The sequence below is a fragment of the Glycine soja genome, chromosome 9 (genome assembly GCF_004193775.1).
Source record: "Glycine soja cultivar W05 chromosome 9, ASM419377v2, whole genome shotgun sequence".
NCBI lineage: Eukaryota > Viridiplantae > Streptophyta > Magnoliopsida > Fabales > Fabaceae > Glycine > Glycine soja.
In genome coordinates, this window is record NC_041010.1 from 25,578,146 (window position 1) to 25,601,895 (window position 23,750).

At 43.1% G+C, this 23,750-nt stretch overlaps 1 protein-coding gene across 1 annotated transcript; it reads left to right on the forward strand.

Annotated features, from left to right (window-relative positions):
- Window positions 1-1,380: 1,380 nt before the first annotated feature.
- LOC114368284 lies at window positions 1,381-5,490 on the forward strand (the record flags this gene model as incomplete). Its single annotated transcript, XM_028325600.1, has 4 exons — window positions 1,381-1,936; window positions 2,099-2,178; window positions 2,605-2,988; window positions 5,422-5,490. Coding segments are annotated over 4 exons (1,089 nt in total), but the record flags the coding sequence as incomplete, so codon positions are not given.
- Window positions 5,491-23,750: the final 18,260 nt, after the last annotated feature.

Below are 23,750 nucleotides of genomic sequence, written 5' to 3' on the forward strand. Positions count from 1 at the left end.
CCAGTAGAGTATTGGAATGATCTTAAGAGTGCCCTTAGGAAGAGGCACATTCCCTCCTACTATGAAAGGGAGCTTATGGACAAGCTCCAAAGGCTTAGACAAGGGAGTATGAGTGTTGAAGAATATAGACAACAAATGGAACTACTCCTTTTAAGAGCTGGACTTAGGGAGGAGGAAAGAACAAGCATAGCTAGGTTCCTTAGTGGGCTCAATATGGAAGTGAGGGACAAGGTTGAACTCCTTCCATATAGGGACCTAGATGAGCTAGTCCAACTTTGTATAAGAGTGGAGCAACAACTTAAAAGAAAGCCTTCTTCAAAATCTTATGGCTCTCACTCTTATCCAAGGAAGGACCAAGCCCATGGAATTTTAGGGGCTGCACCTTCAAAACCCAAGGAAGATAAGGGTAAGACCATAGAGAAATACACCCCTAAGACTAGTTCCCAAGAAAGGACTAGCAACATTAAATGCTTCAAATGTCTTGGGAGAGGTCACATTGCCTCTCAATGCCCCACAAAGAAAACCATGATCATGAGGGGTCAAGACATTTATAGTAGTCAAGAGGAGACTACTTCTTGCCCTTCCTCTAGTGGAAGTGAAGATGAAGTAAGGGGTGAAGAGTCTAGTGAGGAAGTCTACCCCCATGAAGAAGGTGACCTCTTAATGGTTAGAAGGCTCCTTGGAGGTCAATCTTGTGATTTATCTCAATCCCAAAGAGAGAACATCTTTCATACAAGATGCAAAATTTTAGATAAAACTTGTTCTCTCATTGTGGATAGTGGATCTTGTTGCAATTGTTGTAGCACAAGATTAGTTTCCAAGTTGAACCTCACTATCATTCCCCACCCAAAACCTTATAAACTTCAATGGCTCAATGAGCAAGGGGAAATGATAGTTAACCAACAAGTGAAGGTACCTTTCTCCATTGGGACATATAAGGATGAAGTTAATTGTGATATAGTTCCCATGGAGGCAGGACATATTCTTTTAGGAAGGCCGTGGCAATTTGATAGGAAGATCATTTATAATGGCCTAACTAATGAGATTAGCCTCACCCATCTTGGCACTAAATTTGTGTTGCATCCTCAAACACCTTCACAGGTGGCCAAAGATCAACTAACTATGAAAGATAAGAGGGATGAGGAAGAAAAATTAGAAAAACAAAAGAAAAAGAAGGATAGTAAGGTCTTGTCTTCAAAGGCCAGGGGGAAGGAAAAAGAGGGAAAGGATTCCTCCAAGAAGATTGTTAAGAAGGAAAATCATTTTGCAACAAAAGGTGATATTAAAAGAGCACTCCTTCTTAAACAATCTTTCTACCTTCTCCTATCAAGGGAAACATCCCTTAGCACTGCCACAATTCCTACATTTGAGACCTTACCCCCAAAGGTCCAAGAACTCTTACATGAATTTGGTGATATATTTCCCAAAGAGATACCCCCTGGGCTACCTCCTTTAAGGGGAATAGAACACCAAATAGATTTAGTCCCAGGAGCAAGCCTTCCTAATAGGCCAGCCTATAGGACTAACCCTCAGGAGACTAAGGAGATAGAGTCTCAGGTTAAAGAATTGTTGGAGAAGGGCTGGGTCCAAGAGAGCCTAAGCCCATGTGCTGTGCCAGTGTTGTTGGTGCCCAAAAAGGATGGTACGTGGAGAATGTGTACAGATTGCAGGGCCATCAACAACATCACTGTAAAGTATAGGCACCCCATTCCTAGACTTGATGATCTGCTTGATGAGTTGCATGGTGCCAATATCTTTTCAAAAATTGATCTTAAAAGTGGTTATCACCAAATCAGGATGAAAAAGGGTGATGAGTGGAAAACTGCTTTCAAGACCAAGTTTGGTTTGTATGAATGGCTAGTGATGCCTTTTGGGCTCACTAATGCACCAAGCACCTTTATGAGGCTTATGCATCATGTCTTAAGGGATTTCATAGGTAGATTTGTAGTTGTTTATTTTGATGATATTTTAGTGTATAGTAGGAGCCTAGATGATCACTTAGGACATCTCAGACAAGTTCTTTCAGTCCTTAGGAAAAACACCCTCTATGCAAATATAGAGAAGTGTACCTTTTGTGTAGATAATATAGTTTTCTTAGGTTTTGTAGTTGGTAGAAATGGGGTCCAAGTGGACCCTGAGAAAATCAAGGCCATCCAAGAATGGCCCACCCCAAAAAGTGTGGGAGATATTAGGAGCTTCCATGGGTTAGCAAGCTTCTATAGAAGGTTCGTTCCTAATTTCTCTACAATTGCATCACCTCTCAATGAGCTGGTGAAGAAGAATGTGGCATTTACCTGGGGTGAAAAACAAGAGCAAGCCTTTGCTTTGCTCAAAGAAAAGCTTACTAAGGCACCTGTTCTAGCTCTTCCTGACTTTTCTAAAACTTTTGAGCTAGAATGTGATGCCTCTGGAGTGGGAGTTGGAGCTGTATTGTTACAAGGTGGGCACCCTATTGCTTATTTTAGTGAAAAACTTCATAGTGCCACCCTCAACTACCCCACCTATGATAAAGAGCTTTATGCCTTAATAAGAGCCCTCCAAACTTGGGAACATTACCTTGTTTCCAAGGAATTTGTCATTCATAGTGATCATCAATCACTTAAGTACATTAGAGGGCAAAGCAAGTTAAACAAGAGGCATGCAAAATGGGTAGAGTACCTAGAGCAATTTCCATATGTTATCAAATACAAAAAGGGAAAAACAAATATGGTAGTTGATGCCCTCTCTAGGAGACACACATTGTTTTGCTCCCTAGGAGCTCAAATTTTAGGATTTGATAATATTAGGGACTTGTATGATTTAGATGAACATTTCTCTCCCATTTATGAGAGTTGTGGGAAAAAGGCCCAAGATGGATTCTATTTGGCTGAAGGGTATTTGTTCAAAGAGGGAAAGCTTTGCATACCCCAAGGATCCATTAGGAAATTACTTGTGAAAGAGAGCCATGAGGGTGGGCTCATGGGCCACTTTGGGATAGACAAGACCCTTGTCTTCCTCAAAGAAAAGTTTTATTGGCCCCATATGAAGAAAGATGTCCATAAGCATTGCACTAGGTGTGTGGCTTGTTTACAAGCCAAGTCTAGGGTGATGCCTCATGGGCTATACACACCCTTACCCATCCCATCTGCACCTTGGGTAGACATTAGTATGGACTTTGTCCTTGGGCTTCCTAGAACCCAAAGAGGTGTAGACTCTATCTTTGTGGTGGTGGATAGGTTTAGCAAGATGGCACACTTTATACCATGCCACAAGGTGGATGATGCTTCCCACATCTCAAAACTCTTTTTCAAGGAAGTTGTGAGACTCCATGGTTTGCCTAGGACCATTGTGTCAGATAGAGATGCTAAGTTCCATAGCCACTTCTGGAAAACCTTATGGGCTAAGTTAGGAACTAAACTTCTTTTCTCTACAACTTGTCATCCACAAACTGAAGGGCAAACAGAGGTAGTGAATAGGTCTTTATCCACCCTTTTAAGGGCTCTTCTGAAAGGCAACCATAAGTCTTGGGATGAGTATCTTCCTCATGTAGAATTTGCCTACAACAGGGGGGTTCATAGAACCACCAAGCAGTCCCCTTTTGAGGTTGTCTATGGGTTCAATCCCCTAACACCGTTAGACCTCATTCCCCTCCCACTGGACACTTCTTTTATACATAAAGAAGGGGAATCTAGGTCAGAATTTGTAAAGAAGATGCATGAGAGGGTTAAGAACCAAATAGAGAACCAAACAAAGGTGTATTCAACTAAAGGCAATAGAGGAAGAAAAGAGCTAGTTCTTAATGAGGGTGACTGGGTTTGGCTCCATCTTAGGAAGGATAGATTCCCTACTAAAAGGAAATCCAAGCTTAGCCCTAGAGGGGATGGACCTTTTCAGGTTTTGGAGAGGATCAATAACAATGCCTATAGGTTGGACCTCCCAAAAGAGTATGGAGTCAGCACCACTTTTAACATTTCTGATTTAACTCCTTTTGCAGGTGGAGCTGATATTGAGGAGGAGGAACCAACAGATTTGAGGTCAAATCCTCTTCAAGGGGAAGGGGATGATGCAATCCTCCCTAGGAAGGGACCAATAACTAGAACCATGAGCAAGAGGCTCCAAGAAGATTGGGCTAGAGCTGCTGAAGAAGGCCCTAGGGTTCTCATGAACCTTAGGGTAGATTTCTGAGCCCATGGGCCAAGGTTGGGTCCAATTATCTTTGTACATATTAGACTAGGATGTCATTATATTTGGTCCTTGTATATAGGGCTCCATATTGTAGGTAGGGTACCCTAGAAATATAGGATTTTTCAGCCCTTGTATTTTTGGGCACCTAGACTAGTTTTTGTATTAGGGGTAGTTTTGTAATTTCACATGCACTAAGTGGATATTTGATGTGTGTGGCTGGAAATAAATTTAATTGAATTGGTAGAAGCCCAATCCAATTAAATTTTAGAGGGGGAGGTGAGCATTTGCTTACTACACCCCATTGCCACATCATATAGTCACACTTTGTGCATGTCCTTCATGCTTTTCATGCCTCATGACACCTAAGCACACTTAGTGGAGAATCTTGGAATTGATCTTGGATTAGTGGGCTGAACCATAACTAAAATTCACTAATCATAATTAGTGAAATTTTGGCTCCAAAGTTTGGCTCCACAAATTCAATTTCAAATTCAAGTGAAATTTGAATTTCCCTCCAATTTTGTGTGACACTTAGGCTATAAATAGAGGTCATGTGTGTGTATTTTTTTGAACTTTGATCATTTGAATATTAACTTCAGATTTCAGAGCTCCTTTTGAGCACAAAATTTCGTGCTCTTCTCTCTCTCTCCCTTCATTCATCTCCTTCTTCCTCCAAGCTCTTATCCATGGCCTCCTATGGTGGTGAGCTTCTTCTAGACTCATCTTCTCCTTGAAGTGGCGTCTCCTCTCTCTCTCCCTTTCTCCATTCCGCTGTCATTCATCTTCCAAGAAGCAAAGGAATCCATTGATGAAGAAGATCCTAGGCCTACAAGCTCCAATGGAGCTTGCATCACTAGGCAAGTCAATCTTGTAGGCATTGTCGTTGATCTTCTCCAACACTTGTCGTCAATCTTGTAAGCCCCAAAACAAAGTCCATAGATATGTCAGTCCAAGGATATTCAGGAACATGCAAAGGAGTATACAATCCATGAGGTTTAACCTTAGATTTAGCTTGTTTACACACAATGCAATGACCACAAAACTTATGCACATCACGCCTCATATGAGGCCAAAAGAAATGCTCTTGCAGAATTTCCAAGGTCTTCTGAATCCCAAAGTGTCCCATCAACCCCCCCTCATGTGATTCACTCACAAGAAACTCTCTAATGGAACACTTAGGCACACACAACTTATTTGCTTTAAACAAGAATCCATTATGCTTATAGTAACCATTTTCAGAAAAATTTTCACATGCAGCAAAAATTTCAGCAAAGTCCACATCATGCACATACATGTCTTTCAAAGACTCGAGACCAAACAGTTTAGTTTCAAGCATAGCAAGTAAAGCATGTCTCCTAGACAACACATCAGCCACTACATTCCCTTTCCCCTTTTTAGGTTTGATGACATATGGAAATTGCTCTAAAAACTCTACCCACTTAGCGTGCCTCTTATTAAGCTTTCCTTGGCCTTTTAAGTATTTTAAGGACTCGTGATCACTATGGATGACAAACTCTTTGGGTAATAAGTAATGCTGCCAAGTTTGTGAAGCTCTAACCAAAGCATACAATTCCTTATCATAAGTTGAATAGTTAAGGGCAGCGGCTCCTAACTTTTCACTAAAATAAGCTATCGGATGTCCCTCTTGCAAGAAAACAGCCCCAATACCCACATTTGACACATCACACTCAATTTCAAATGATTTTGCAAAATTAGGCATAGCAAGAATGGGTGCATTAGTTAACCTATGTTTGAGGGCAGCAAAGGCCTCTTCTTGTTTCTTACCCCATTTGAAACCCACATTCTTCTTAACAACTTCAGTTAGAGGTGCAACCAATGTACTAAAATCCTTAACAAATCTCCTATAGAAATTTGCTAAACCATGAAATCCCCTCACCTCACTCACGGTCTTAGGTGTTGGCCATTCTTGGATGGCCTTAACCTTTTCCACATCCACCCGTACTCCCTCAGCACTAACATCAAAACCCAAAAACACCACATGATCAGTACAAAAGGAGCACTTCTCTAGGTTGGCATACAATTTTTCTTTCCTAAGCACACTTAAAACAGATTGCAAATGTTCAGCATGCAAATCAAGACTAGTGCTATAGATAAGAATATCATCAAAGTACACCACCACAAATTTCCCAATAAATTCCCTTAAAACATGGTTCATCAATCTCATGAAAGTACTAGGTGCATTAGTCAAACCAAATGGCATAACCATCCACTCATACAAACCATATTTTGTTTTAAAGGTAGTTTTCCATTCATCTCCCTCTTTGATTCTAATTTGATTATAGCCACTTTTCAAATCAATTTTAGAAAACACACATGCACCATACAGTTCATTAAAAAGATCATCTAACCTGGGGATTGAATGCCTATACTTGATGGTGATGTTGTTTATGGCTCTACAATCAGAACACATCCTCCATGAGTCGTCCTTCTTGGGTACTAGAATGACAGGTACAACGCACGGACTCATACTATCTCTCACCTAACCTTTACGCAGGAGTTCGGACACTTGCATTTCGATCTCCTTAGTTTCTTGTGGGTTGCTCCTATAAGCTGGCCGATTGGGCAAGGGCGCTCCTGGAATGAGATCAATGTGATGCTCAATTCCCCTTAATGGTGGCAAACCATCCGGTACACTTGCTGTAAACACATCATCAAAATCCTGCAGAAGAGACTGAATACCATAAGGCAATTTAAATTCATCAATTGGGTTAGCATGCAACATCTGACGTTGAGAAAACAATAAATAGAGGGGTTGTCTCGCACAAAGCACCCTCCTTACCTCCCTTTTTGTTGCTAAACAAAGTTGTTTTCCCTCAAGTGTTTCACTCTTTTTGTTTTCTCTCTTTTCCCTCTCAAGTGTTTCACTCTTTTTCTTTCCTTTCTTTTCCTTCTCAAGGGTTTCATCTTTTTTTCTTACAAGTGTCTCACTCTTTTTTCTCTCAAGTGTCTCATTCTTTTTCTTTTCTCTCATTTTTATCTGATCCTCATAAACCTCTCTAGGGGATAACGGTTTGAGAATAATTTTCTTGTCATCTTGCTTGAAAGAGATTTTGTTGGTGAAGCCATCATGCACTGCCTTGGTATCATATTGCCATGGTCTTCCTAACAGCACATGGGTCGCTTCCATTGGGACCACATCACACAGCACCCTATCATTATATCTCCCAATGGTGAGACACACCTCAACCTGTTGAGTCACTTTTACCTCTTCATCTTCACTAAGCCATTGAAGTTTGTATGGTCTAGGATGGGGCTTAGTTTCCAAATTCAGTTTGGTCACTAATCTGGAACTTGCAACATTGGTACAACTTCCTCCATCAACAATTAAGGAGCACAACTTACCATTAATTACACACCTGGTATGGAAAATATTTTCTCTTTCATTGTCATCCAGTGGCTGCATCTGATTTCCCAACTACCTTCTCACCATCAGCATATCACCCTGCATAGCTTCCTCCTCATACTCTTCTTCTTCCACTTCTTCTTCACTGATTTCAGACTCACTAGTGATTTCTCCATTAGCCTTCATGATCATGGTCCTCCTGGTTGGACATTCAGAAGCAATATGTCCTCTGCCTAAGCACTTGAAGCATTTTATGTTTCTGGTTCCAGTATTGGATGAGGAAGTGGAGGTGTTATGTTTGCTTCCACCTACACTGGACGCTGCTGACTTTCCATGCGGGGATGTGGCTGCAGGGCGGAACGAATGACCTCCCTCCTTCTTGGGTCTGTTGGCCCAGTTCTGGTTGTAAGTATTGGGTGAGTTCCTCCTTGTTACACTTTTTCTTTTAATTTGCTGTTCAACCCGGAGTGCCCTATGTAACAAGTCATCCAACGCCACATACTCTTGTAATTCAACAACATTTCTGATTTCAGGGTTTAGACCATTCAGGAAACGAGCCATTGTGTCTTCGGATTCCTCTTCGATGTTGGCCCTCACTAATGCCATTTCCATCTCTTTATAATATTCTTCCACAGTCAAATTCCCTTGGGACAACCCTTGGAGTGTCTGTCGCATGGTTCTATTATAGCTAGTGGATACATACCTTTTTCTCATCACCCTTTTCATCTCAGTACATGTATCTACCTCTCGCCGTTCCTCTCTCAGCATTTCTCTCTGGTATTTATGCCACCAAACAAGGGCATAGTCGGAGAATTCAGCTGCTGCTAGCTTGACTTTCTGCTCATCAGTGTAGTCATTGTAGGCAAATACATGCTCAATCTTCATTTCCCAGTCCAGGTAGGAATCTGGATCACTTCTGCCTTTGAAGGGAGGAACATTGAGCTTTACTCCCTCAACCCGGTTCTGCCTCGGTCCGTCATTACCGCCATTGTTACCTCTGTTCCCACCTATATTTCGTCTAGCATTCTGATTGGCTTGGTTCTCCAAAAATTCTAGTCGTCCAAAGACCTCCTCATTGTTACGATCCAACAAACGTTGCATCTGTGCATTCATCGCATCTAGTAACAGTCGCTGAGCTTCGTCCAACTGATGATACCCATCACCACCATCACCTGCTCTAGCCATAATTCAACAGAAAAAAAAAGTTTGCAATAAAAATTATTAAGGTTTCAGGACCTCACCACACTCTACTCACGTGTTTAACTTTTAGATGGTAGTACGCTCGTGTTTGATGCTCTCAATAGGATTTTGTGTAATGTATTCCCTCTTGCCTTTTACCACTCGTGTTCCCTCTTAAGTTCCTGGATGGACCAAATTAGACACACATGGTGATATAAAATAAAAGGAAAGACAATATAATGATCACAGACATATTTGATTTGGGATAACAATTTGGACTTGATTTGGATAGCAGATTGGATTTGATTTGGATAAAAGACTAGATTCGATTTGGATAATATATTAGATTGGATTTTGATAACAGATTAGCTTTAATTTGGGTAACAGATTTGATAACAAATAAGATGTTAGGTAGGATAACAGATAAGATAACAGATATGACAAGCAAACTTCAAATGCTCATAACTTTTGCTACGGTTGTCCATTTGAGGCCCACTATATATCAAAATGCTCAGAATTCAGAGGAGAATCTAGATTAGGGGATTTGATCCACGATTTTCTTTCCAAAAAAACACCTCTAAATGCCTCAATTTCCTATTCAAAGATCAAACACTCAAATCTCTTCCAAACTTTTTTTTTGCAACTGTTTTCTGTTTCTTTTTTCTTTCTTTCTTTCTTTTTTTTTTGCAACTGTTTTCTGTTCTCTTTTTTTTTTCGTTTTTTTTCAGACGTCCAGCGATTAGAATTCGTTCAATAGGCAATCATCATTAGGCAAATTTAACAATTTAGCGATTCGGCAATTATTACCCAAACACAATTCGAATAGGCTGAAACAAAAGTTATGAACAGAAGACAGAATACAATATGACAGGCAAAAACAGAACTCAAACAAATTTTTTTTGACACAAAGTTTGAAAGACACAAGAAACAAGAACAAGAACAAGAACAAGAACAAAAACAAAAAAACGTGACAAGAACAAGAACGAAACAAAGATACAAACAAGAAAACAAATAACAAAACAATAACAAAACACGAACCTGGAAAAATTACAAAGAAAAAAAAAGGATAGGATAGAACCTGTATCAAGAGCCGAAGCTCTGATACCAGATGATGTGAACCTTACGGGGCGGAACGTTTGATACAGGCTATGGAGTTCTGGATGACGCCACTTCCAGTGAAGGAAGATAAGTCAGGGTAGACGCCACAAGGATTACCTTCATAAGTCTGAGATTGGTTCAACAAGGAACTCAGAGAGAAACTCTCACCAAATTTTATCAAATGCCAAAAAGTCCTTCTATTGAAAACAAAAACCAATACTTATAGTGTATCTGAACAAAAAGATAAAAATAGACATGGGCCTTCTAAACAGTTTGGGCCAAAATTACAATAAATAAAAATTATAACTAAAAACATATTTAACTTGGGCCTTCAAATCAGTTTGAGCCTTCAGCAGCAATTAATAGTCTTGGTAGTACCTCTGCCTCTGGGCCTTCATCTTTCTCTACTTGGGCCTTCAATCATCATGAATGGCAGCTATACAAATGACCAGCCTTGTCTCTATGACGTGTTGGGCCTGTTTAAGTTTGCCTCATGGGCCCTTCAAGTGCTTCATGGTCCTTGCCCTTTGTTGTGTCCTCATCAATGTGTTGGGCATGTTTAAGTTTGCCTCTGGTCATGGGCCCTTCAAGTGCTTCATGGTCCTTGCCCTTAGTTGTGTCCTCACCAGAAGGCAAAGCAGACTATAATAGTCTTGAAAACAATGAAAGCAGATGATCATGATGGTCTTCGCATGCCACCAGACTTAATTTTCTCTAGATGGCAAAGGAGACTTTAATAGTCTCGATCGAAAGGCATTGAAGTCTTCGAAGACAGGCAGATGACCATAATTTGTCTCTGCATGCCAATGGACTTGCTTGTCTCTGGAAGGAAAAAAGAGACTTTAATAGTCTTGGTCGAAAGACATTGAGTCTTCAACAATGGGGAAAATGACCAAAATTTGTCTCTGCGTGCCATCGGACTTTATTGTCTAATGATGGCAAAGGGAGACTGTAATAGTCTCGGTCGAAAGACATTGAGTCTTCGACAAGGGGCCAGATGACCAAATTTGTCTCTGTGTGCCATCGTACTTGATTGGCTCTGGATGACAAATGGAGACTTTAATAGTCTTGGTCGAAAGACATTGAGTCTTTGATAAGGGGGCAGATGAACAAATTTGTCTCTGCGTGCCATCGAACTTGATTGTCTCTAGATGACAAAGGGGGACTTTAATAGTCTCGGTCGAAAGACATTGAGTCTTCGACAAGGGGGCGATGAGCAAATATTTCTCTGCATGCCATCGGACTTGATTGTCTTTGGATGACAAAGGGAGACTTTAATAGTCTCGGTCGAAAGACATTGAGTCTTCGACAAGAGGGCAGATGACCAAATTTGTTTCTACGTGCCATCGGACTTGATTGCCTCTGGATGACAAAGGGAGACTGTAATAGCCTCGGTCAAAAGACATTGAAGTCTTCGACAAGGGGCAAATGACCATAATTGGTCACTGCAGAATAAAAGACTATGATAGTTTTTGAAATGATAATTGCGAGGACTTCAAGTCCCCTGAAACAAGCCGATAAGTACTAGTACCAAGGGGCTCAGCCTTATGAGAAAGCCAGAGATTGACTCTTTGGGAGGGCCTTTCATCCTCAAGAGAAATCTATGCACTTATGAACATGATTTTTGGGGATGCAGATGCATGCAACCTTTGTCTTGAAATGCGGTAAATGCAGGCTTTGTATGCAATAATGCAATGCAAATGGAAAATTGTACAATGTTCATGACATTCTTCCCAAATATTTTTTTATTTTGATTTGATTTTTTTTCTAGAGAACACAGATTGATTGTCTTTTCTTTTTTTGAAAGATGTGATAACTCATGCAACCTCATCCTATCTGTTGTAAATCTCTTTGGGAACTTCCTCAGAATGTGCGTTCTATTTTATTTAGTCACTTGAAAATTTTGGAATGACGACAATGGAGCCATTTTAATCAATCAATTGAAATACTGATCCTAGGGGTTTGTCCCATTTTTTTGTTAAAAAACATCGATTATTCTGCACAACAAGAAAACTCAAGGCTTTGGGACTATCGTACCCTAATTTCGTTCGGGGACCATCTGTTTGTTGGGATGCGACCCTCGTTTGACCACTTCGAGATACTTGGCACCCATCATTAGGCAATCCGTGAAGTTCCGTGACATTCTAGAAGTCAAAAGTAAGTGTTAATGCACAATTCGTGAAGTTTCATAACATTCCGGAAGCCAAAAAAGGGATGATTACGTAATACGTAAGGTTCCGTGACATTACGGAAAGAAAACAAGTCTCGTTACGTAATTCGTAAAGTTCCGTAACGTTACGGAAAAAGAATCAGCAAAAAAAGGCAGGGGGTATATTTAGTAAATAGGGGGTGCAAATAGCAACCAGGCCCACTTGGGCCTTCCAGGAAGTTCTCCAGAAGGCGGTGCCTTCTGGAGGAAGCAACCTAGCTCGCCTGGGCGAGCTGGGTGGCAAGCTCCTCCCTCATTTTCCTATAAATAGGGGGAGGAGGGAAGAACAAAAATGTTCAACCCTCCTGGTATCGGAGAATCACTTAAAATTAGTGAGAAAAATTGTTTCTGTGATGAAAATCCAAGCCGAGGCGATTCCATAACGCTTTCGAGATGTTTCTGTGGGTGATTTCGCGAAGATTTTCAACCGTTCTTCGTCGCTCTTCGGTCTTCAACTGGTAAGTTCCTGAAATCGAACTTTTCAATTCATTCTATGTAGCCTCAGTGGTCCCCACTTGCTTCACATGCTTTTATTTTTATTTCATTTGCTTTCTGTACCCCTTTTTGACGTGCACACTCGATTAAAGGCTATCGTCCTTTGTGACGGATGCGTGGGGTGCTAATGCCTTCCCCATGCGTAAATACAACTCCCGAACCTTTCACTTAAAGTTCGTAGACCACGTATGTTCCGGGTTTTTTGACGTTTTCCTCAAATAAACGTTGGTGGCGACTCGTGCGTATTCCTTTCTTGGAAGACGCACTCGCGAGTCACGCGTCGCCCTCCCACCGAAGGGTAGGTTGCGACAGTTGGCGACTCCACTAGGGACTGTGTTTAGAGAGTTAGGACATTTAATCTTGTGCAATGTTTTATCATGACTTTCTCCTTTGTTGGTTTCCCTTTATTTTTCTTATGTTCTTGTATATATAACTTTTTGATGCTTTTAGTGTGTTTTAAAATGTATGCATGACGTAAATATTTATTCATTTGATGCACACAAACACCAACACTATTTGCACACACGATGAGTTGAAAAAGGGCCCTATACCCGGGTTAGTGGGAACATAAGGAGTAGAGGCGAATCTGTGATCATGCTAGGTCTCCGACTTGCTTGATTACAGTGAACCCTCATCTAGAGTTTTTCTCTTTGATAACATATTGTTGCTAGTAGTCCCTACTGCTGCAATATGTTCTTCGAAGGGGATGATACCTCTAGAGACCATCAAGAGAGATATGACCACCATGGGAATTATCACTGAAAGCCTTTTTAGCTACCTCCCAAATAGGGGCACGGAGCAGACACGCTGCGTGCCATATGTCACATTGCCATGCATAAGTGTCATGTACCCTTTTGCTTATATTTGTTTGTGAATATTGTTGTACTATGTACATCCACATGTTGTGCCTTTCGCATATGCATCATGCATGTGTTCTGTCTTGATCCCCTCTCTTTGGCAAACCAACGGAGGGTCCGTGTCACCTTCTTAAATACATATGTCGGGCACTGTGCTACCCCAAGACGTTGTATCTAAGAAGGAGACAATTTCCCAGACTCCCGTATTCATAAATTGCATTTGTATCATATGCATTTCTTCATGCATTCATCCATTCCACCCATGATAGATGTCGGAGTTTTGATTTGCACCGATTTTGTTTCACTTTAGTAAAACATGGGATCAAGTCAAATGCCTTCGCTTAAAAAGAGGTTCTATCAAGTCAAGGTCAAGAGCCTAGGAATCACCAGTCTAAAAGAGTTAGGGTAGTTAATGGGGCAGCTCTAGCGGCAAGCTTTTCGCAAAGCTTATGGTAAAGTCTAGGACCTAGCCATGGTAGAAGTCTCCACAGAGGACATTGCCTCCCTCACCCAGTATTATGATCAGTCGTTGAGGTGCTTCACCTTTGGGGACTTCCAGCTGTCACCCATGGTGGAAGAATTTGAAGAGATCCTAGGATGTCCTCTAGGGGGAAGGAGACCATACCTCTTCTCAGGGTTCTCCCTCATTAGCTAGAATTTCTAAGATAGTCCAAATCTCGGCACAGGAATTAGACCACAGAAAGCAAGTCGAAAATGGGGTGGTTGGAATACCGAGAAAATGTTTGGAGGCAAAAGCAAGAATCTTGGCAGGTAAAGGCGAATGGGCCCCGTTCATAGACATTCTCGCACTGTTGATCTTCGGGGGGGTCCTCTTTCCAAATGTGGATGGGTTGGTGGATCTAGCAGTGATCGACGCTTTTCTCGCCTATCATGACCACAAGGAAAGCCTGGTTGTCGCTATGCTAGTCGACCTATATGACACCTTCAACCGAAGATGTGAGAAGAGCAGTACGAGGATTGTTTGCTGTACTCCAGCTCTTTATGTATGGTTGGTTTCACACCTTTTTCGCCAAGAGGTGAGGCATGCTTGCCCGCTAGAAAGCCACCGTTCATGCACAGAGAAAAGAGGGGCAAATTGGGACCAACTCTTAGCAAACAAAGAAGGAGTGTCTATCAACTGGTTCCCTCGATGGAAAGAAGGAAGATCCGGGGTTCTTATTTCATGCGGAGAATTTCCGAATGATCCCTTGATGGGGACAATGGGTTGCATCAGTTACAATCCCGCTCTCGCTATAAGGCAACTTGGCTACCCTATGAGAGGGGCACCACTAGAGGAAGAGCTCGCGCATGTCATTTCACGAGGTTTCATTAAGACCAACGTGGAGACACTTCAGAAGGTTCGCAAGGCATGGGAGGTGGTGCAAAAGAAGGACAAAGAACTCAGGGGCAATAACAATGGGCCCATCGGTGGCTACCGTAAGTGGTTGAAAGCACACGTGCAAGGTTTGGATTGGCTCCCGAGTTTGAGAACCGCTTAAAGCGAAGAAGTTGAGGCACCGGAGGAAGATGAAGAGGTTCAGGCCCTTAGGGCAGAACTCAAGCAAGCCCAAACAGTCAAAGAAAGGTTCAAATCAGCAGCTCTTAAGATCCGAAAGGAGAATGCCGAACTAAGAGATATGAATATAGCTACCACCAAGGCCTTGGAACAAGAGACCAAGAGGGCTCGTACGGAAGCGCACGGCCGGAACAAGAGACCAAGAGGGCTCGTAGGGAAGCGCACGGCCGGAACAAGTTCTGAGGGGCTCTGAGGAGCAGTATCAGCGAGCTTAAGCTCCGAAGAGAGGAAAGGGACCAATCACGAGTAGACAGTCTGATCTTGAAAGATGAGTTAAAGGTTTGCTCAAGGTCCAAAAGAAACTTGTCTCAGTGGTTATGCGAGACAAAAACCAACATGTTAGCCATCATCAGCAAGTACCAAGCAGAACTAAATCTAGCCATGGCCCACGAGCATGAAGTGGCGGACGAGTATGCCCGATTGTACGCGGAAAAGGAGGCTAGAGGAAGGGTGATCGACTCGTTACATCAAGAGGCAACAATGTGGATGGATCGATTTGCTCTTACTTTGAACGGGAGTCAAGAACTTCCCCGATTACTAGCCAAGGCCAAAGCGATGGCGGACACCTACTCCGCCCCCAAGAAAATCCACGGACTTCTCGACTATTGTCAGCACATGATAGATTTAATGGCCCATATAATTAGAAACCGCTAGGAAACTTGTATTGTCACTCAAATCTTGACTAGTTATAACTTTCTGAATAAAATGAGTTTATCCCATGTTTTTACTCCAAAGATCGGTGCGAATCAAATCACTCCCCCATTTTATCTCTAGCATGCATTCATTTTTGTACCTACTCCTCACGTTTGGTTTTTTTAGGAAAAACACCATAACTAAACGCGCCCCAAGGCATCCCTATCGCACTAGATCCAAATCTAGAACGATGGGTGATCAAGAGGAGACACAGGAACAGATGAAAGCCGACATGTCGGCTTTGAAAGAGCAAATGGCTTCCATGATGGAGGCCATGTTAGGAATGAGACAACTCATGGAGAAAAACGTGGCCACCGCTACCGCTGTTAGTTCGGCTGTCGAAGCAGACCCAACTCTCTTAGCTACCGCGCACCATCCTCCCCCAAACGCGGTAGGACGAGAAAGGAGCACACTGGGGCACACCAGCAACCCTCATTTGGGATACAACTGGGTGGCTTACCCTTATGAATTACCACCTAATTACACGCCGCCAATCGTGCATGATGACGCGGGCCATGTCTCTTCCCCCATCCTTGAAGGGGAGCCTCCTCGACAGCCCGACAAGGTCCATAAAGATCATCGAGAGTATGCCCAAGGGGATGTCGATTTCTACCCCCCTGTCGCAACCTACCCTTCGGCGGGAGGGCGACGCGTGACTTGCGGGATGCGTGTTCCACGAAAGGAATACGCGCGGAGTCGCCACCAACGTTTATTTGAGGAAAACGTCGGAAAAACCGGAAAAGACGCGATCTACGAACTTTTAAGTGAAAGGTTCGAGAGTTGTATTTACGCACGGGGAAGGTATTAGCACCCCACACGTCCGTCCCAAGGGACGGCAGCCTTTAATCGAATGTGCAAACATGACTTTGATTTTTATGTTCCCTTTTATGTTCTTATATCCTTTATACCCTTTTTATATTTTTTCTTTTTTGTGGTCGACAAGGGTGTTTCCCTTTGCTCCTACGTATTCCTCAATTGCGATGAGGAAATCAGACCTACGTAGTTCTTTCGGAACAAAGTGTTTGGTTAAGTTGTTTTTGTCTTTTTTGCAAAATATGTTTTTATTGAACAAAAGGTCATTTAAGGTGTTGGACCATTAAACGGTCTTTTGATTTTGAAAGGGGAGAAACGTTAAGGCGTTGGACCATTAACGATCTCTTGTTTTTGAAAGGAGAGAAACGTTAAGGCATTGGACCATTAACGATCTCTTGGGGTGGTCGACAAAAGCGGGGCTTTTGCTCCTACATATCCTCAATGAGGAACTCAGACCTACGTAGTTCTTTCTTTTTGTCAAGTGATTCTTTTTTACTTAAGTGGTGATCATTTTAAGGCGTTGGACCTTAAAAATGATCCATTTTACTTAGTGAGAAATTGAAATGACAAACTTCAAAAGCCTATTTTTATGGACGAGCTTGACTAGGCGAATTGATTTTAGCCTTTAGTTTCACTTTAGTTATTAATCAATTCGATTAAGAATGAGAAATCCCAAAGAGGAAACGTCCGATTGATTTTCCGCTTTATTTTACTAAAAGATGTCTTTTTGATTATTATATTATTTTTTACCTCTTTTTGATTTCCAATGTGGTTACGGCACGACCGAACGGTCGGAATTTATTTTAACTGAAGTTAATGGATAATACAATTCAAACGTTCGGTGGAAATTTATTTTATTTTAAAGTTAAGCGAGAAATGACTTAAGAAAAATGGCTTAAGCACGTCAACAGGGGGTATAAAAAGTAAACCAAAACGAGAATAAAAATGCACGAAACACAATGTGGACCACTACGGGTACATAGAATGAATCGAAAAGCTTGGTTCGAGGCACTTACCCGTTGAAGATCGAAGAACGATGAAGAACGAATGAAGAACGTCGAAGAACGGTTGAAACCTTTGCGAAATTCCTCACGGAAAACGTTACGGAAACGTTTCGGAAGCGCCTCGGCTTAGATTTTCTTCACGGAAACGATTTTTCCAAGCAAATTCGAAAGAGAGAGAAGTGCCAAAGGGGCTGGACCCTTCCTTCTTGCCTTCCTCCCCTATTTATAGCAAAATAGGGGAGGTGGTTGCCGCCCAGCTCGCCCAGGCGAGCTCAGCTCGCCCAGGCGAGCAGGGTTGCTTCCTCCAGAAGCAACCGCCTTCTGGAGGAATATTCCAGAGGGCCCAAGTGGGCCTGGGTGCTATTTGCACCCCCATTTTTACTAAGTACACCCCCCTCTGCTGTTTTTTGGTGATTCTTTTTTCGTAAAGTTACGGAAACTTACGAATTTCGTAACGATACTTGTTTTCTTTCCGTAATGTTACGGAACCTTGCGGATTACATAATCATCCCCTTTTTGACTTACGGAATGTTACGGAACCTCACTTAATTATGCAACGATGCTTCCATTTGATTTCCGGTGTGTCACGGAAACTTACGGATTGTGCATCAATATTTTTTTGGTTTTTCGGCATGTCCTGGAATTTCACAAATTGCCTAATGATGGGTGCCAAGCACCTCACGAGGACCAAAGAATGGTCGCACGTCATCGAGCAAAGGTCCCCGGACGAAATTAGGGTATGACAGTTGCCCCTCTTTACTTGTCTTTTATTGGAGATAAAAGGAAAGTAAAGATAAGACACTAATTTCGTTCCTCTCGATTTGACGAGAGTCGCAGGTGACCATAAAATCTCCACATGCAAATGACTCGTTGTTCCCAAAATTTCACAAATTGCCTAATGATGGGTGCCAAGCACCTCACAAGGACCAAAGAATGGTCGCTTGTCATCAAGCAAAGGTCCCAAAAATCAGTGTATGACACTAATTTCGTTCCTCTCGGTTGACGAGAGTCGCGGGTGACCATGACTTGTCGTTCCTAGGATTTCACAAATTGCCTAATGATGGGTGCCAAGCACCTCACAAGGACCAAAGAATGGTCGCATGTCATCAAGCAAAGGTCCCCGAAAATCAGTGTATGACACTAATTTCGTTCCTCTCGGTTGACGAGAGTCGCGGGCGACCATGAAATTTCCGCATGTATGACTTGTTGTTCCCGGAGGAACAAAAGGTGCAGAAGACTATGTCAGCCTCTGCATGCTATCAAGCGTTCTGTCTTACAGATAGCAAAAGAATGTTTATACGGATAACCACTCGGGTATTTCCGCGTATCATCGGGCCCGCCGCCTCTGGATGATACAAGGGTGCAGAATGACCAAACTTGGTCTCTGCTTGTCATCGGGCCCGCCGCCTCTGGATGACAAAAGGGTGCGGATAACCGTAAGGTATCTCCGCGTATCATGGGTGCAGAATGACCAAACTTGGTCTCTGCTTGTCATCGGGCCCGCCGCCTCTGGATGACAAAAGGGTGCGGATAACCGTAAGGTATCTCCGCGTATCATGGGTGCAGAATGACCAAACTTGGTCTCTGCTTGTCATCGGGCCCGCCGCCTCTGGATGACAAAAGGGTGCGAATAACCATAAGGTATCTCCGCGTATCATGGGTGCAGAATGACCAAACTTGGTCTCTGCTTGTCATCGGGCCCGCCGCCTCTGGATGACAAAAGGGTGCGAATAACCATAAGGTATCTCCGCGTATCATGGGTGCAGAATGACCAAACTTGGTCTCTGCTTGTCATCGGGCCCGCCGCCTCTGGATGACAAAAGGGTGCGGATAACCGTAAGGTATCTCCGCGGGCTACCAGCTCTTGAGTCATGGCAACAAAAGGCGGTGTGGTCGACAAAAGCGAGGCTCTTGCTCCTACGTATCCTCCAATGAGGAATTCAGACCTACGTAGTTCTGGATAACTTGTAAGACTTGAAAAAGTCTCGGTGTTTTCTCCACTAAAATGCAAACATGCTTTAGCAAAGAGACAAATATTCCAACTGATTTAGAGCAGCATATGCTTTCTTTGAGTGAAAAACAATGCGTCTACCGGGGAAGGAGAGTCTGCTGATGAAATCTCCAATAACCATAAATGAGATTTTGGATGTTAGCATTTCGTTTCTAAATGACCATTTAGAGGAAACACTGGGTTCGACAAAAATAGAAGAAATCCACTCAAAGTGTATCAATCTCGCACAGGTAAGTGTTTCATCCTAATTCCGAACCATAGATATGTCATGACTTGACTTTGCAAATTATTTCCTATCAAATCAAAAATTACATGCGTGATCATGGATCAAATAGGACTTCCCTTGGGAATGGGTTCTTTTGGTGATTTCTTCTTTCGGCTTTTGTGTGTTTTTGGCTTTTTCTTTTTCTGTTTTTTTGTTTAGTGCGGGGCGAGAAAAAAAAGGGTCGCTAGCGCACGGGATTTTGGTTGGTAATTAAAGGGAGAAGACCATTTTAGGTCGTGGTTTTCTTTCCTTCTTTTTGTTCATTTGGTGACAATTCTGTATTGTTCAGATATTGTCTGGTCCAAAGACCTCTCTGCACATTACTTCTGTTTTCTTTCGATCCTTGATCAGGAGCTTTATTTCCTTCTTTTCTCTTTTTTCTTTCTCCCATTCTTTGATTGGGAATTTTCTTTCTTTTCTTTTTGCTTTCTCCCATTTTTTGATTGGGAATTTCCTTTCTTTTCTTTTTTGCTTTCTCTTTGATTGGAAATTTTCCTTCTCTTCCTTTTTGCTTCCGAGAGTAAGGATTATGGTGAGTCAGGATTTTGGCTCAAGGTTTGTAGAATGGCTAGACATGATACATGTCGGGGTTTGGTTTGGCTCAAGGATAAAAGGGATGCCTCACATTATTTCCATGACACAAATGCAAAAATGATGATTTGGAAACTTTATGCAAAACTGGTCATGCATGCATCTATGCGGACACTCAAATGTCAAATTTTTATGGTCATGTGATGCTAGGGCTCAGGATTCATTTCCTCTATTTTAATCAACCCAATGTTTCCAAAATATGTTCTTTTATCAATTTGGGCATTCATCCGAGTCCATTTCGGGCGTCCGGGGAAATTTCACAGCATTCACCCTTCAGGTGTAGACACATTTTCCAAAAATTGGTTATGATCAATGAATTTTTTCAAAGAAAAGTTGGAAGTCATCTCTTTTCAAAAGCATGTTGGTTTTTCAGCTAGACAACTTATTTCTTTTTTCTCCTTCTTCTTTTTTTTTTTTTTATCATTATCATTTGTTTATTTCTTTTTCTTGTTTGTTTTCTTTTTTTTTTTCTTCTTCTTCTTTTTTCATGAGGTATTTTGCTACCTAAACATGTGCATATTTTTGAAGTATTTTTGCTATATACATGCATATCCAAGGTATCTTGCCACCTAAACATACATATATATGTTTTGTGAGGTATTTTTTGTTTACATACACGCACATCTAAGGTATATCTCTACCTAAACATACATATATGTATTTTGTGAAGTATTTTTTTGTTTACATACATGCATATCTAAGGTATCTTTCTACCTAAACATACATATATATATTTTGTGAAGTGTTTTTTGTTTACATACATGCATATCTAAGGTATCTTTCTACCTAAACATACATATATATATTTTGTGAAGTGTTTTTTGTTTACATACATGCATATCTAAGGTATTTTCACTACCTAAACATACATATATATATTTTGTGAGGTATGACTACCTTTCGAGCTTGCGCTTGTTTTATTTAAATCCCCAGGATCATGAGCAACTAGGTGCGTCCTACTATAAAAAGTGATCAAATAACAAGCATAGATTCAAAAGGTACTAGGTTGCCTCCTAGTAGCGCTTCTTTAACGTCTTTAGCTGGACACCTTATGCCTTGTCGGTCACTGACCTAGTACTTTCCTTACCTTTGGCTTTGGACTTGGTTGCCTATTGGTCGGCCATGTGTCGTAGGCATACTCAAACCTTTTTGTGGATGAGCAGAGGTGAACTCTAAAGGTGGTGGCGGTGCGTCTATTGCCCGCTACCGACCATCCCCAGGCTGCTGTGGTGTTTCGCCCTGCGCCTGCCTAGGGACGCAGTACTTCTTGATGAAAGCTCGATCAGTAGGGGGCCTGATGCCCTTGCTGGAGGTTACAGGTACTCTGTAGAACTGACAGAGACCCGTAATTAGAGCTTGACAACTCCAAGACCCTGTTGGACTTCTTCGGGTCCACTGGGTGTCTTGCAGGTGCGATCCCTGCAAACAATTGATGAAATCAGAAATCAGTTGAGCGATGTGCATACTTACCTATGATGACATAACCTTGTCGGGGGGGTACGGGCATCCTGTAGGACTGATAGAGGCCCGTAACCAGAGCTGGAAACCCCAGGGCCCTGTTGGACTTTTCCGGGTCCACTGGGTGTCTTGTGGGTGCGATCCCTGCAAACAATAGATGGTATCAGAAATCAGTTGAACTATATGCATACTTACCCATGTCGGGACGACACAGACCAACTGATACTTTTGCAGGGGGAGATTGGCGTTGCGGTCGCTGGGCAGAATGTTGCTAAGTAGCAATGTCATCTATATCTGTGTAAGAGTGGTCATGTTGGTGCGCATGATCCGCACTCGTCTCTTTGCAGCGGCACGGGTGAAATCTTGCCCCAGTATGCATAGTAGCAGTGTGATAGCCTCCCTCTCTAGTTGTGCTCGCACAGTTGGCCCTCCTCCAATATCAGGGGGTGGCCCAGGAACCGTTAAAAGGAAACTACTGGTCCCTTAACCGGGAGTGCAAGTCTCGGTTAAGCATTTAAGGACAGAGGACCTTAAATTATCTTAAGGTGTGGATATGGAGCCCACTGAAAGTGAGGACGCGTAGTCCTCTAAAGGCGAGGGCGTGTAGCCCTCTGAAGTTCAGGACGTGTCGCCTTTCGAAGGCGAGGGAGTGTAGTCCTATGATGGCAAGGACGTGCAATCCTCTGAAGGTGAGGGCATGCCCCCCTTTGAAAATGGGGAACATGTAGTCCTCTGATGGCGAGGACGTGTAGTCCTCTAAAGGTGAGGACGTGTAGTCCTCTGAAGGTGAGGGCATGTAGCCCTCTAAAGGTGAGGACGTGTAGTCCTCTGAAGGTGAGGGCGTGTAGCCCTACAAATGTGAAGGCACACGACCCTTTGAAGGCGAGGACGTGTAGTCCTCTGAAGGTGAAGGTAACTAGTACCCAAGGTGAGGGCGTGTAGCCCTCTCAAGGCGAGGACTTATAGTCCTCTGGAGGTGAGGGCGTGCAGCCCTCTGGTGGTGAGGACGTGTAGTCCTCTCAAGGCGAGGACGTGTAGTCCTCTGACGGTGAGGGTAACTAGTACCCAAGGTGAGGGCGTGTAGCCCTCTCAAGGCGAGGACATGTAGTCCTCTAGAGGTGAGGGCGTGCAGCCCTCTGATGGTGAGAACGTGTAGTCCTCTCAAGGCGAGGACGTGTAGTCCTCTCAACGGTGAGGGTAACTAGTACCCAAGGTGAGGGCGTGTAGCCCTCTCAAGGCGAGGACATGTAGTCCTCTGGAGGCGAGGACGTGTAGTCCCCTCAACGGTGAGGGTAACTAGTACCCAAGGTGAGGGCGTGTAGCCCTCTCAAGGCGAGGACGTGTAGTCCTCTGATGGTGAGGGCGTGCAGCCCTCTGATGGTGAGGACGTGTAGTCCTCTCAAGGCGAGGACGTGTAGTCCTCTCAACGGTGAGGGTAACTAGTACCCAAGGTGAGGGCGTGTAGCCCTCTCAAGGCGAGGACATGTAGTCCTCTAGAGGTGAGGGCGTGCAGCCCTCTGATGGTGAGGACGTGTAATCCTCTCAAGGCGAGGACGTGTAGTCCTCTCAACGGTGAGGGTAACTAGTACCCAAGATGAGGGCGTGTAGCCCTCTCAAGGCGAGGACATGTAGTCCTCTAGAGGTGAGGGCGTGCAACCCTCTGATGGTGAGGACGTGTAGTCCTCTCAAGGCGAGGACGTGTAGTCCTCTCAACGGTGAGGGTAACTAGTACCCAAGATGAGGGCGTGTAGCCCTCTCAAGGCGAGGACGTGTAGTCCTCTGATGGTGAGGGCGTGCAGCCCTCTGATGGTGAGGACGTGTAGTCCTCTCAAGGCGAGGACGTGTAGTCCTCTCAACGGTGAGGGTAACTAGTACCCAAGGTGAGGGCGTGTAGCCCTCTCAAGGCGAGGACATGTAGTCCTCTAGAGGTGAGGGCGTGCAGCCCTCTGATGGTGAGGACGTGTAATCCTCTC